Here is a 12,890-nt window from a genome sequence, read left to right on the forward strand (position 1 = left end):
TTTTGTATCTGGTTTACTTCACTTAACATAATGTCTCCATATCATAGCATGTGTCATAACTAAGGCTGAATAATGTTATATCTATGTATTACATTTTGTTTATCCATTCATCCTTAATGGATTCTTTATTTATGTACTTCCATACTGGAGTTTTTATTGATTTATAAGAAAACATTTTTGTTTAAAAAAAAAAAATCTGAATTTTTTAAAAATAAAATTATGTGTAAAAATAGACCAGTCTCTCAAAGCTGTTAACTATTTGTTATTAGTCAATTAAAATATTTTTGAAATTGTTGTAATCTAAAATAAATGTATTTATATTATAACTATATATATTATAATCTATATATATTTTACTATGTTTCATCTGCAGCCTTAAAAATTGAAGAATTACAGGAAGCTTTACGAAAGAAAGAGGAAGAAATGAAGCAAATGGAAGAACGATATAAAAAATACTTAGAGAAAGCCAAAAGTGTAAGTATGAATTTTGTAGGCATCTCACTCTACCTTATGATCACATTTCAGTGAAGTCTCAAATATAATGGATGGACACTACAGCAACTTCTTATGCAGAAAACTCTCAGGAGAAGAACATATTTTATAACAAATAAAAAGAACCTGAGCAAGAAGCAGTGGTCAAAATAGGTCATTCCATGGATTACTTACTAATTACCAAGAGGAAAATGTACTTTGTGTGGGAAATGAGTGGCACTTGCCACCTTATTAGTCATCAAAATTAATAACACCAGTTAGTGATAGGACAGCTGATACCCTGTACCTTCTGATGCAGTATTGTTGTAAATAATAGTTAACCTGAATTTAAGCAACCTTCTATTTCCAGTTCACAGGCAAAATAAAGTTTATTGGAACAAGCTAAATAACACATTCAGGAAACCATCAGGTAAATCCAAAATTTGGAATGGAAGTCACTGTCATGAAAACAAGAACAGGCCATGGATTGTGGGAGAGCACAGGACCCATTCTAATTGAAAAGAGCCCCCTTCTAGTTGCCGAATCAAGACATTCACCTCTGAGTCCTGGATTGAGGGTTAAGGGGGTCAGTTTTCTTACAGATAACGGTTTGTGATTTTTTTTTTTTTTTTTTTGAGACGGAGTCTCGCTCTGTCGCCCAGGCTGGAGTGCAGTGGCCGGATCTCAGCTCACTGCAAGCTCCGCCTCCCGGGTTGACGCCATTCTCCTGCCTCAGCCTCCCGAGTAGCTGGGACTACAGGCGCCCGCCACTTCGCCCAGCTAATTTTTTGTATTTTTTTAGTAGAGATGGGGTTTCACCATGTTAGCCAGGATGGTCTCTATCTCCTGACCTCGTGATCCGCCCATCTCAGCCTCCCAAAGTGCTGGGATTACAGGCTTGAGCCACCGCGCCCGGCCTTGGTTTGTGATTATGTGGGTTAATATCCTTAATCTAAGGAGATTTGTGCTCAAGTATTTAAAGGTTATGCATTATGAGACCTGGATAACTTATTAGGGAGACTTTAAAATAGCCTCCCAAATAAGTAACAGCGTGTGTGTGTGGAGAGAAATCAAATATGGCAACGAAGCAATTGGTGAGTCTAGGTTAAGGGTAAATGGTTTCTTTTTTTTTTTTTTGAGACGGAGTCTTGCTCTGTCGCCCAGGCTGGAGTGCAGTGGCCGGATCTCAGCGCACTGCAAGCTCCGCCTCCCGGGTTTACGCCATTCTCCTGCCTCAGCCTCCCCAGTAGCTGGGACTACAGGTGCCTGCCACCTCGCCTGGCTAGTTTTTTGTATTTTTTAGTAGAGACGGGGTTTCACCATGTTAGCCAGGGTGGTCTCGATCTCCTGACCTCGTGATCCGCCCATTTTGGCCTCCCAAAGTGCTGGGATTACAGGCTTGAGCCACCGCGCCCGGCCGTAAATGGGTTTTTATTCTTCCAAGGTTTCTATGGGCTTGAACATTTTGATAGTAAAAATATTAGGGGAGCTGGGCACAGTGGCTCACGTCTGTAATCCTGTCACTGTCGGAGGTCAAGGCTGGAGGATTGCTTTAGCCCAGGAGTTTCAAGTCAGTCTAGGCAACATACCCAGACTCCGTCTCTACAAAAAAATGTTTTAAAAAATTAGCTGGTCATGGTGGCATGCACCTGTAATCCTAGCTGTTCAGAAGGCTGGGGCAGGAAAATCACTTGAGCCCAGTGGTTCAAGGCTGCAGTGGGCTATGATCACATCACTGCACTCTGGCCTGGGTGACAGAGCAAGGCCCTGTCTTTAAAAATAAAGTAAAACTAAATGAAAATATTGGGTGGAGAAGTAAAAAGACCTTTCCCAGCAGTCCTCTAGTTGGCCAGCCAGAATCACATCCAATGTCCATGCCCAAACAGGATTGCCGGCAGAGAAAGAAATGCGGCCACAGTGATAGGCTTACACACCAGTCAGGACCCTCTCCCCAAAGTATGTATCTGATTAGAGGCAGAAGGCTAGCAGACCAGATCAGAGGAAAGGAAAAGAGTAGACCACTGTCAGTAGTGTCTGCTTTACAGACACACGTCATTTAACAACAGGGACACATTCTGAGAAATGCATCCTTAGGCGATTTTGTCATTGTGCTAACATTGTAGAGTGTACTTATGCAAACCTGTATGCTATAGCTTAGTACACAACTAGGCTATATGGTATGGAGTATTGCTTCTGTACTGAATAGTATAAGGAAATACACAATGGTAAGTTATTTTTGTGATAGGACTTTTTCAGCTCCTTTATAATGTTATGGGACCAATATATGTGGTTCATCACTGACTGAAACATCATTATGTGGTACATGACTGCATTTATTAATTTTAAGCCAGAATTCTTATAATTGGTTCTTTATATAAGTAAAAAGTTTTATGTTTGCACAAATATTATGTACCCATAAAAAATTTTTACTTTAAGTTATAACAATTAATACTATTTTATACATTTACTTTTTATTTTTTTTAGACAGATTCTTGCTCTGTTGCCCGGGCCGGAGCGCAGTGACCTGATCTCAGCTCACTGCAGCCTCAACCTCCCAGGCTCAAGTTATCCTCCTGCCTCAGCCTCCTGAGTAGCTGGGACTATAGGGGTGCACAACCACACCCAGCTAATTTTTAAACACTTTTTATAGAGACGGTTCTCACTATGTTGCCCGGGCTGGTCTCAAACTCCTGAGCTAAAGTGATCCACCTGCCTCAACCTCCCAAAGTGCTGTCATTACAGGCATGAGCCACCACTCCAGGCCGCATTTACTTTTTAAAATACCCTTGTAAGATAACCTTTGATTTTTCATAAGTTTATCCTTTTATTTAAAAAAAAATAGTCATTCTTTTCTTAAACGTTACATTCTTTAAGTTTGAGACTTTTTGAATTTTTCTTTTATTATTTTTTACAGGTTATTCGTACTTTAGATCCTAAACAGAATCAAGGAGCAGCACCAGAGATACAAGCTCTTAAAAATCAGCTCCAGGAACGAGACCGACTGTTCCACTCATTAGAGGTAGTTTACCCTACTGTACAATAAAATAATTGTGTTTTGATTTTAATGTTCTGGGAGCCTTGTTATATTTTACAATTGTGTCCCTGGGTTTTAACAATTAACTTAAGTATTTCATTTATATCGAGTTGTTTTATATTTTTACATATTTACATGTGCTTTTTTTTTTTAGAAAGAATATGAGAAAACAAAGAGTCAAAGAGAGATGGAAGAGAAATATATTGTTAGTGCCTGGTACAATATGGTAAGAAAATAGTACTTTGGAGCATAATGAAAAGTTCAATGAATATGTAATACTTATTATATTCCCTTTACTGTAGAAGTCACTCTACCAAATGAATCTGAAAGTAATTACTATCCTAGTATACACTAACAGAATCTTAATGCTATTTCTGAACTGAAAAGCAAATATGAGAACCACTGTAAACAGGGTTAGAGCATTTTGAAAACATTATTTCTAGAGGATAGAAAGATAAATGTCAGTCTAATTTCTGTCCCTCAGAGACTTTATTGTAAGGGAAGGGACATTAATACTATCTTAAACACAGATGCAATAGTTTTTGTTTTGTGGGATTATTTCAGTGTCTTTGCAGGATGGTATTTGATTGAGGGTAGTTTATCTCATGGGGTTTGGAAAGTGTTCACATTGTCAGACCCTGAACCACTGCAGATTTTGAAATTGAATATTCCAACACAAAAACTAATGCTCATGAGCATCCTGGTTGGGATATGAATACTTATGGATTTTAAAGAGTGCTGCACTTCTTTCAGTATTTTTCCAAGACTTTCTGTCTTCCTTTTGGTTTTTGTTCTTCCCAATAAGACCACTTCTGCCTTTAAAAAATGTTAGTTGGCTGGGCGTGATGGCTTACTCCTGTAATCCCAGCATTTTGGGAGGCCAGGCGGGCGGATCACGAGGTCAAAAGTTTGAGACCAGCCTGGACAACGTGGTGAAACCCCATCTCTACTAAAAATACAAAAATTAGCTGGGCATGGTGGCACATACCTATAATCCCTGCTACTTGGGAGGCTGAGGGAGGAGAATCGCTTGAACTTGGGAAGCAGAGGTTGCTATGAGCCAAGATTGTGCCATTGCACTCCAGCCTGGGTAACACAGCAAGACTCTGTCTCATTTTTTTTTTAAAAAGTTGTCTGACACAAGAAATGGGACCAGATTCCATTTATTTATTTATTTATTTATTTATTTTTGAGATAGAGTCTCACTCTGTACCCTAGGCTGGAGTGCAGTGGTGTGATCTCAGCTCACTGCAACCTCCACCTCCCGAGTTCAAGCGATTCTTCTGCCTCAGCCTCCCAAGTAGCTGGGACTACAGATGCCTGCCACCACACCCGAATAATTTTTGTATTTTTCGTAGAGACGGGGTTTCACCATGTTGGCCAGGCTGGTCTCTAACTCCTGACCTTGTGATCCACCTGCCTTGGCCTCTCAAAATGCTGGGATTACAGGCATGAGCCACTGCGCCCAGTTCCCCCCTCCCCAGATTCCTTTTAACATCCCCCTGTGACCCTGTAGGTCTGTTACTGGCACAGTACCATTGTTTTTGTTTTACAGTTATAATTGATACTGCCTCTTAAAGGTTAGTGTCCCTGGCCTCTGAACACTGTGATTTGATCTTTCTCAAAAATTCATAAATTTCATTATATATTATTTTCACATCTGTATTTGCCTTGGTCAAAACTGCATATCTATGACTGGGTGCAGTGGCTAATGCCTGTAATCCTGACACTTTGGGAGTCTGAGGCAGGCAGATCGCTTGAGGTCAGGAATTTGAGACCAACCTGGCCACAACATGGTCAAACCCCGTCTGTACTAAAAATAAAAAAATTAACCAGGCATGGTGGCACGCGCCTCTAGTCCCAGCTACTCAGGAGGCTGAGGCACGAGAATTGCTTAAACCAGGAGGCGGAAGTTGGGATTGCACCACTTTACTCCAGCCTGGGTGACAGACTGAGACCCTGTCTCAAAAAAAACAAAAACTAAAAAACAAAAACTGCATATCAGAGATTTTATTGCAATTTAAAAACCAAAGAGGAAATCATATCAGAGTTAGAATACTATTATTGACAAATATAGGTCATGCACGGTGGTTTATACCTGTAATCCCAGCACTTTGGGAGGCCAAGGTGGGCGGGTCACCTGAGGTCAGGAGTTGGAGACGAGCCTGGCCAACATGGTGAAACCCCATCTCTACTAAAAATACAGAAATTAGCAGGATGTAGTGGTGGGTGCGTGTAATCCCAGCTACTCCGGAGGCTGAGGCAGGAGAATCCGGGAGGCGGCGGTTGCAGTGAACCAAGATCATACCACTGCCCTCCAGCCTTGACGACAGAGTGAGACTCCGTCTCAGAAAACAAACAAACAAATACAGATTTCTTGAAAATTAAAATTCAAAAAATAGAAAAAGTAAAACTATATATTTAAGGAAATTCTCTGGGAATTAGTCCTGACTTTTAAACTATTCTGTCTCTTCCCTGTCCTCCTGGAACCTTAGTGTTAGCAATCTAGGAGCTCTGCATTTCAGGCCTTGTTAATAACTTCATATTACTATTATTATTTTTTGAGACGGGGTCTCACTTTGTCGCCCAGACTGGAGTGCAGTGGTGCAATCTTGGCTCACTGCAACCTCTGTCTCCCGTGTTCAAGCAAGTCTCTGCCTTAGCCTCCCAAGTAGCTGGGATTACAGGTGACCGCCACCATGCCCAGCTAATTTTTGTATTTTTAGTGGAGACAGGGTTTCACCATCTTGGCCAGGCTGTTCTTGAATTCCTGACCTTGTGATTCACCTGCCTCAACCTCCCAAAAGTGCTGAATTATAGGCATGAGCCACCCCGCCAAGCCCAGTAATTTCATATTCTGGATTGATTTTTATGACTTCACATATTGTGTTTCTTATGGAACCAGATTGATTTATTCTGTGTAGTGATACTAAAGAATAGTCCTAATTTTTTTTTTTTTTTTTGAACAGAGTCTTGCTCTGTCGCCCAGGCTAGAGTGCAGTGGCATGATCTCGGCTCACTATAAGCTCGGCTTCCCGGGTTCACGCCATTCTCTTGCCTCAGCCTCCGGAGTAGCTGGGACTACAGACGCCCGCCACCACGCCTGGCTAATTTTTGGTATTTTGTTTAGTAGAAACGGGATTTCACCGTGTTAGCCAGGATGGTCTCAATCTCCTGACTTCATGATCCACCCTCCTCAGCGTCCCAAAGTGTTGGGATTACAGGCGTGAGCCACCGCACCCAGCCAGAATAGTCTTAATTTTTAACTTAGAGAGTGAAGGAATAAATCCAAATAGACTCCCAGAAATTATGTTCAGATAAGTAAACCATCATGCTTACATTCAGAAAGTTCTGCATCTCAGATAACTTTAAATGGAAATGGAAATGATGAGTGCAGGGAAGAGGTATTAAAGTAGCTCAGGGAATGCCCTTGCAATAGATTGAGGTCTTTAACCTGTGTGAAGAATTTGGATAAATTGCTTGAAATGTGAAAGTGGAAAAATTAGAATATTTAAATAACATATAAATTTTAATATATGCAGCCAAATGTATAAGTTAAAGATTACCAATAAATATTTGTCAATTTTGGCCGGGCGCGGTGGCTCAAGCCTGTAATCCCAGCACTTTGGGAGGCCGAGACGGGCGGATCACAAGGTCAGGAGATTGAGACCATCCTGGCTAAGCCAGTGAAACCCCGTCTCTACTAAAAAATACAAAAAAAAAACTAGCCGGGCGAGGTGGGCGGGCGCCTGTAGTCCCAGCTACTTGGGAGGCTGAGGCAGAAGAATGGCGTAAACCCGGGGGGCGGAGCTTGCAGTGAGCTGAGATCGGCCACTGCACTCCAGCCTGGGCGACAGAGCAAGACTCCGTCCAAAAAAAAAAAAAAAAAAAAATTTGTCAATTTTATTCAAAACTTTAAGTGCTCTGATTTCAAGTTGAGTTTAAAAACATGTTTTAGATTTTTCTTATTTGGAAAAGATTATGTATTTGGATTGATAGGATAGACTGAAATTGTATTAAAAATGCAAAGCTGAGGTTGGGCGCATGGGCTCACGCCTGCAATTCCAGTACTTTGAGTCGCCAAGGTGGGAGGATCTTTGAACCCAGGAGTTCGAGACCAGCCTGGGCAACATGGCAAGACTCCGTCTACAAAAAAAGTGAAAAAAGATAAAATAATGCAAAGCCATGACCTGTGTTTTCCCTAGAAACTAGCTAGTGATGTATCTTCCAGCCTTCTGTCTTTTGCGCATCCTTCATTGCATCCCGTAGTTTGGCTTTTCCACCTGGCTCTCCTTTTGCCTCATGATTGCTTTCTTCTTCCTTGCTGCCAGCTTCTACTTATGCCCAGCAGTTTACTTGCATTCAGTCATTAGTGAGATTAAACAACAGCTCTCAGTTCTTCTCATTTTTGTTGTTACCGTTTTTGAGCCAAGGTCTTGCACTGTTCCCATGCTGCAGTTCAGTGGTGTAATCACGGCTCACTGCAGCCTCAACCTTCTGGGCTCAAGCAATCGTCCCACTTTTGGCACTTTTTAATGTACCAAAAATTTGTACATGTTCAATTAAAAATGTTGTATAATAGTGTAATACTTTTCTTTGTATGAAAATGTCCTCTTCCTCAAAGGTGTAGGATTTGTAGTAAATTAGATTTTCTGCCAATAATTGATAATACAATTTATCAGCCTTCCAAGTAGTTGGGACTATGGGCATGCCATCATGCCCAGCTAATTTTTTTTTTATTATTTTAGAGAGGGGGTTTCTCGCTATTTTGCTAAGGCTGTTCTTGAGCTTCTAGCCTCAAGTGATCTTCCCAGCTTAGCCTCCCAAAGTGCTGGGGTTACAGGCATGAGCCACTACCCTGGCCATCTCTCAGTTCTTAATGTTTCTCTGGCTAGGATTCTTCATTGTCTTATTAAATGAGTACCAAAAAACTGCTTTTTTCCTGATCTACTCATAGACTTCTGCCTTTAGTAAGTAGTGTTATTATCATATTCTTGTCATTCCTCCGCAGTCAGGGAGTGCCCTGGAGGTTTCCTCCCTCCTGTTAAAGTGCTCTAGGTCCAGCAGTTGCCTCCTCTCCCTTCTAAGCTAGTAGGCGATCCTTCTCCTGTCTTCAAGAAAGACCCCCTTCTCTCGTTTGGGCCCTCTGTTGTGGACTGTAAAGAAGTTTTCTTAATTTGTTTGAGAATACAAGTCTGCCTTGAAGTGAAGAAAAACAGCATGGTGGTATGTACAGTACCTAGTGTGGCTTTCCACCTTAAGAAACAACACAAGCATTTGTGTTTTTCATTCTAAATAAACCCTGTGATTTCTACCACCGGAGTCAATCAACTGCTACCAATCATGCTCTTTTCCTTGGAAAAAAATCACTTTCTACATTTAATTTGAAAGGAAGAATGATTGAGTGTGGGTAATGTCTGTCTCTATCATCTGCTGTATTGTTTATTGTAAAATCAGACAATTAAGCCTGAATTTTTCCAAAAGAAAATTTGTGCCTACTGTGGGGAACTAAAATGCCTCTATGAGATTTTAATCTATAGTGAGTAGTATTAACATTCCTAATTGTGCTTTATGATACAGTGTAACAAATTCTGCATGATGAAATTTTCTTTTGTGAAAGTATGTTCCACTATTTTTTCATTTATTCCTTTTTTTGTTTTAATGTTGCAGGGAATGACTCTGCATAAAAAGGCAGCTGAAGATAGACTGGCAAGCACAGGCTCAGGGCAGTCGTTTCTGGCGAGGCAGAGGCAAGCGACCAGCAGCAGAAGATCATACCCAGGCCACGTGCAGCCGGCCACAGCAAGGTAGAGAAGTCCTGCTTCCCTGCACCCACAGCATACTTCTGTTACACACAACAACATTTCAGGAAACTCAGCCAGCTTACTTTTTGTTTCTCTTCTGTGTCAATACTTAGTGTTTCTCATTTTGAGGACTTTTTCTCTCTCCCGTATCTTTTAGTTTCTTTGGTTTTTATTTTGTAGTCCTTTCAGTTCTTTTTAATGTGCCAAAAATTTGTACATGTTCAATTAAAAATGTTGTATAATAGTGTAATACTTTTCTTTGTATGAAAATGTCCTCTTCCTCAAAGGTGTAGGATTTGTAATAAATTAGATTTTCTGCCAATAATTGATAATACAATTTATATTCTTTATTGTGCCTGTGTGTTACCATGCTTTATAAGAATGTCTTTGTTTAAAGGGAATTAATCTTTTTATGATGTATTAATCTGTGTTTTCAATTGTTTTCCAAGTACAGTTCAAATAACTTGCATATTTACTATATAAAATGGTTGACAAGTATTCTTTTTGCAAAGACGTAAATACATTGGCAGAGGTGCTAATCACATCTTCCCTAAGGCACCTGGTAGAATTGAGGAAAAAACGAGTTTTCACGTTGTTTTATAGGACATTAAATTTGTCCAAAGATTTGGAGACTATTTTTAAAACATAAATACACCAAATTTCATTATTTCCTGCTATCTTGTTTGCTGGCAGAAGTGTGAATGTATTGGTGAGGTTATTTTGGGATAAATTACAAAAGAAAAAAAATCAGGCACTGCATTAATTTCTTGTTGTTGTTTTGGAATATCTTAGTAACTGAGGATCATTTTCTAGCAATGTGTTTGACATACCTTCAGTTGCTCTCCACATCTAAAAGAGTTTTCTTTCATATATGTACAAGTTATTGGTAGTCTTATTTTTGGGCTGTTTGTTGACTTATGCCCCATTTGTTTTACTTATTCTTTAATATAAACCCTTCCATTTTTTAATAATTCCTAACGACATCTTAATATCAGTCATTAACATTAGTAACTTCTTGTATGTTACATTATGACAGATCTCTTTACGTTTTTTCTTACATCTATCTGCTAGTCCAGGAATTTGTTACTAAATAGATTTTCCTGGGTATTTGGTTGCCTCAAAGTGCTTACATTTGTTAACAGATTGTAAACCACATTTATTTACATCGATGAATGGGCTGTCAAGTAATCATTGTAAAGCACTTTGTATATATAAGGTGCTATGTAAGTGCGAAATATTATTCATTTAAAAATGAAATGCCTTCTAACTTTCCATATTGACTTACGTATTTGGTCCCAAATTATATTTAAGTCTTTTTTCTTGCAACATAGCCCATTTTTTTAAAGCAAAAAATTTCTGAAATTAGGTCATGGTATTTTTTGTTTATTTTTAGGTAGGTTACTTAATATAGGAGGATGTTTTCTCATGTACCTGCTATTTGGAAGTTCAGGTTTCATTTAGTTCTTTATGTTAAATACAAGTAAGTAACCTCAAAGCAAGTTAAATGTGATTAAGAATTTTCAGAAACTATATTCAAGTATTTGATTTTTAAATTCTTTCTTACTTTTTAATAAGAAAGATGACCCAAAAATCAGTAGTATTTGTTTGTCCTCAGAAGCCGTAGTTGAAGAAAGATTTTAGAGTATACACAGAAGTGGAGCCATACATTGTGCTAATTTTTTACGTTAAGTACAGAAGTCTGAGCACAGCATGAATGCTTCTGCCTAACGAGACCACAAAGCAGCAAGAGTTAGGGATAAATGGAGGTAGCCATGAGTAGAACTGCTGTAGGGCTTCAGGAGGCTACGCAGACCTGATCAACTGGAAAGTTTCCAAAGTAAAAGATTAAAAACTTTCAGACTGTTCTTACCCCTACCCGTATTTCACAAATAGCCTGAGGATCCAACTATTTTTAAGGCAAATTGGGACCAGACATGGTGCCTCAAGCCTGTAATCCCACTATTTGGGAGACCTAGGCGGGAGTGGATCACTTGAGGTTAAGAGTTTGAGACCAGCCTGTCCAACATGGTGAAACCCCTTCTCTACTAAAGTACAAAAATTAGCTGGGTGTGGTGGCACATGCCTGTAATCCCAGCTACTTGGGAGCTGAGGCAGGAGAGTCACTTGAATGCGGGAGCCAGAGACTGCAGTGAGCTGAGATCGTACCACTGCACTCCAGCCTGGGCGACAGAATGAGACTCGGTCTCAATCAATCAATCAATCAATAAAGCAAATTGGGATGTGAGCACTAACCTTGGTAAGTTAAAATTTTGGGAAAATTGTACCTGCAGAATATGATGGATGAAAACAAGAGCCAAGTGCATGTAAAACATGATTACATGCCTGTAATCCCAGCACTTTGGGAGGCCGAGACGGGCGCATCACCTGAGGTCAGGATTTCCAGACCAGCCTGTCCAACATGGTGAAACTCCATCTCTACTAAAAATACAAAAAATTAGCCAGGTGTGGTGTGTGCCTGTAGTCCCAGCTACTTGGGAGGGTGAGGCAGGAGAATTGCTTGAACCTGGGAGGCGGAGGTTGCAGTGAAACGAGATGGCGCCATTGCACCCCAGCCTGGTGACAAGAGCGAAACTCCGTCTCAAGAAAGAAAAAAAAAAAGTCTGTGAACTACTCACTGAATGAATTTTGTTCTGTGAGATGAGAGGTTTTCATTTTCATTTTCTATTTACAGGCCCAGTCCTAATCTCCTACCCATCCACCTACCCAGATATTTTTTCTCTAACTGGGTTGGAAAGGCGCCAGGCCTTTAGAGGGGAGTTTTACTTCTGAATTCCCCCCCGCTCCCCCGAAACCGAGCCTTGCTCCTCAACCAGGCTGTAGTGCCATGACGCGATCTCGGCTCACTGCAGCCTCTGCCTCCCGGGTTCAAGCAATTCTCCTGCCTCAGTCTCCAGAGTAGCTGGGATTACAGGTGCCCACCACCATGCCCGGCTAATTTTTGTAATTTAGTAAAGATGGTGTTTCACCATGTTGGCCAGGCCGGTCTCAAACTCATGACCTCGTGATCTACCCACCTTGGCCTCCCAAAGTGCTGAGATTACAGGCACGAGCCACTGCGCCCAGTCGTACTTCTGACTTTTCTTCAGCATCTGTTGTATGCTATTATTTTGATGTTAACGTTTATAATTTTCTTATCTTTTTTTTTTTTTTTTGAAACTAAGTCTCGCTCTGTTCCCCAGGCTGGAGTGCAGTGGTGCCATCTCCGCTTACTGCAAGCTCCACCTCCTGGGTTCACGCCATTCTCTGCCTCAGCCTCCTGAGTAACTGGGACTACAGGTGCCTACCACCACACCCGGCTAATTTTTTGTATTTTTTAGTAGAGACGGGGTTTCACCATGTTAGCCAGGATGATCTCGATCTCCTGACCTCGTGATCCACCTGTCTCAGCCTCCCAAAGTGCTGGGATTACAGGCGTGAGCCACCGCACCCGGCCGCCCGGCCTACATTTATAATTTTCATTCTCCTTTACTGTACCTATAAAATTTAGTATATTAGTTTCATTACATAGGAGAAATTATATTTCTAAACATTTTATGATGTTTAAAAACAAAACAGGCTTT

The 12,890-nt window shown here is 40.5% G+C and overlaps 1 protein-coding gene across 5 annotated transcripts in view; it reads left to right on the plus strand.

Annotated features, from left to right (window-relative positions):
• HOOK3 (hook microtubule tethering protein 3) overlaps positions 1 to 11,916 on the plus strand; it is a 130,836-nt gene extending 118,920 nt beyond the window's left edge. For all 5 annotated transcript variants that reach the window (XM_033232583.1, XM_033232557.1, XM_033232590.1 and 2 more), the window contains 4 exons: positions 374 to 474; positions 3,386 to 3,490; positions 3,660 to 3,731; positions 9,176 to 11,916. In XM_033232583.1, coding sequence (XP_033088474.1) covers positions 374 to 474; positions 3,386 to 3,490; positions 3,660 to 3,731; positions 9,176 to 9,316 — 419 coding nt within the window. In that variant the 3' untranslated portion in view covers positions 9,317 to 11,916. The remainder of the gene's footprint in view (positions 1 to 373; positions 475 to 3,385; positions 3,491 to 3,659; positions 3,732 to 9,175) is intronic.
• Positions 11,917 to 12,890: the final 974 nt, after the last annotated feature.

Source organism: Trachypithecus francoisi, unplaced genomic scaffold, assembly GCF_009764315.1.
Source record: "Trachypithecus francoisi isolate TF-2019V2 unplaced genomic scaffold, Tfra_2.0 Contig01440, whole genome shotgun sequence".
Lineage (NCBI taxonomy): Eukaryota > Metazoa > Chordata > Mammalia > Primates > Cercopithecidae > Trachypithecus > Trachypithecus francoisi.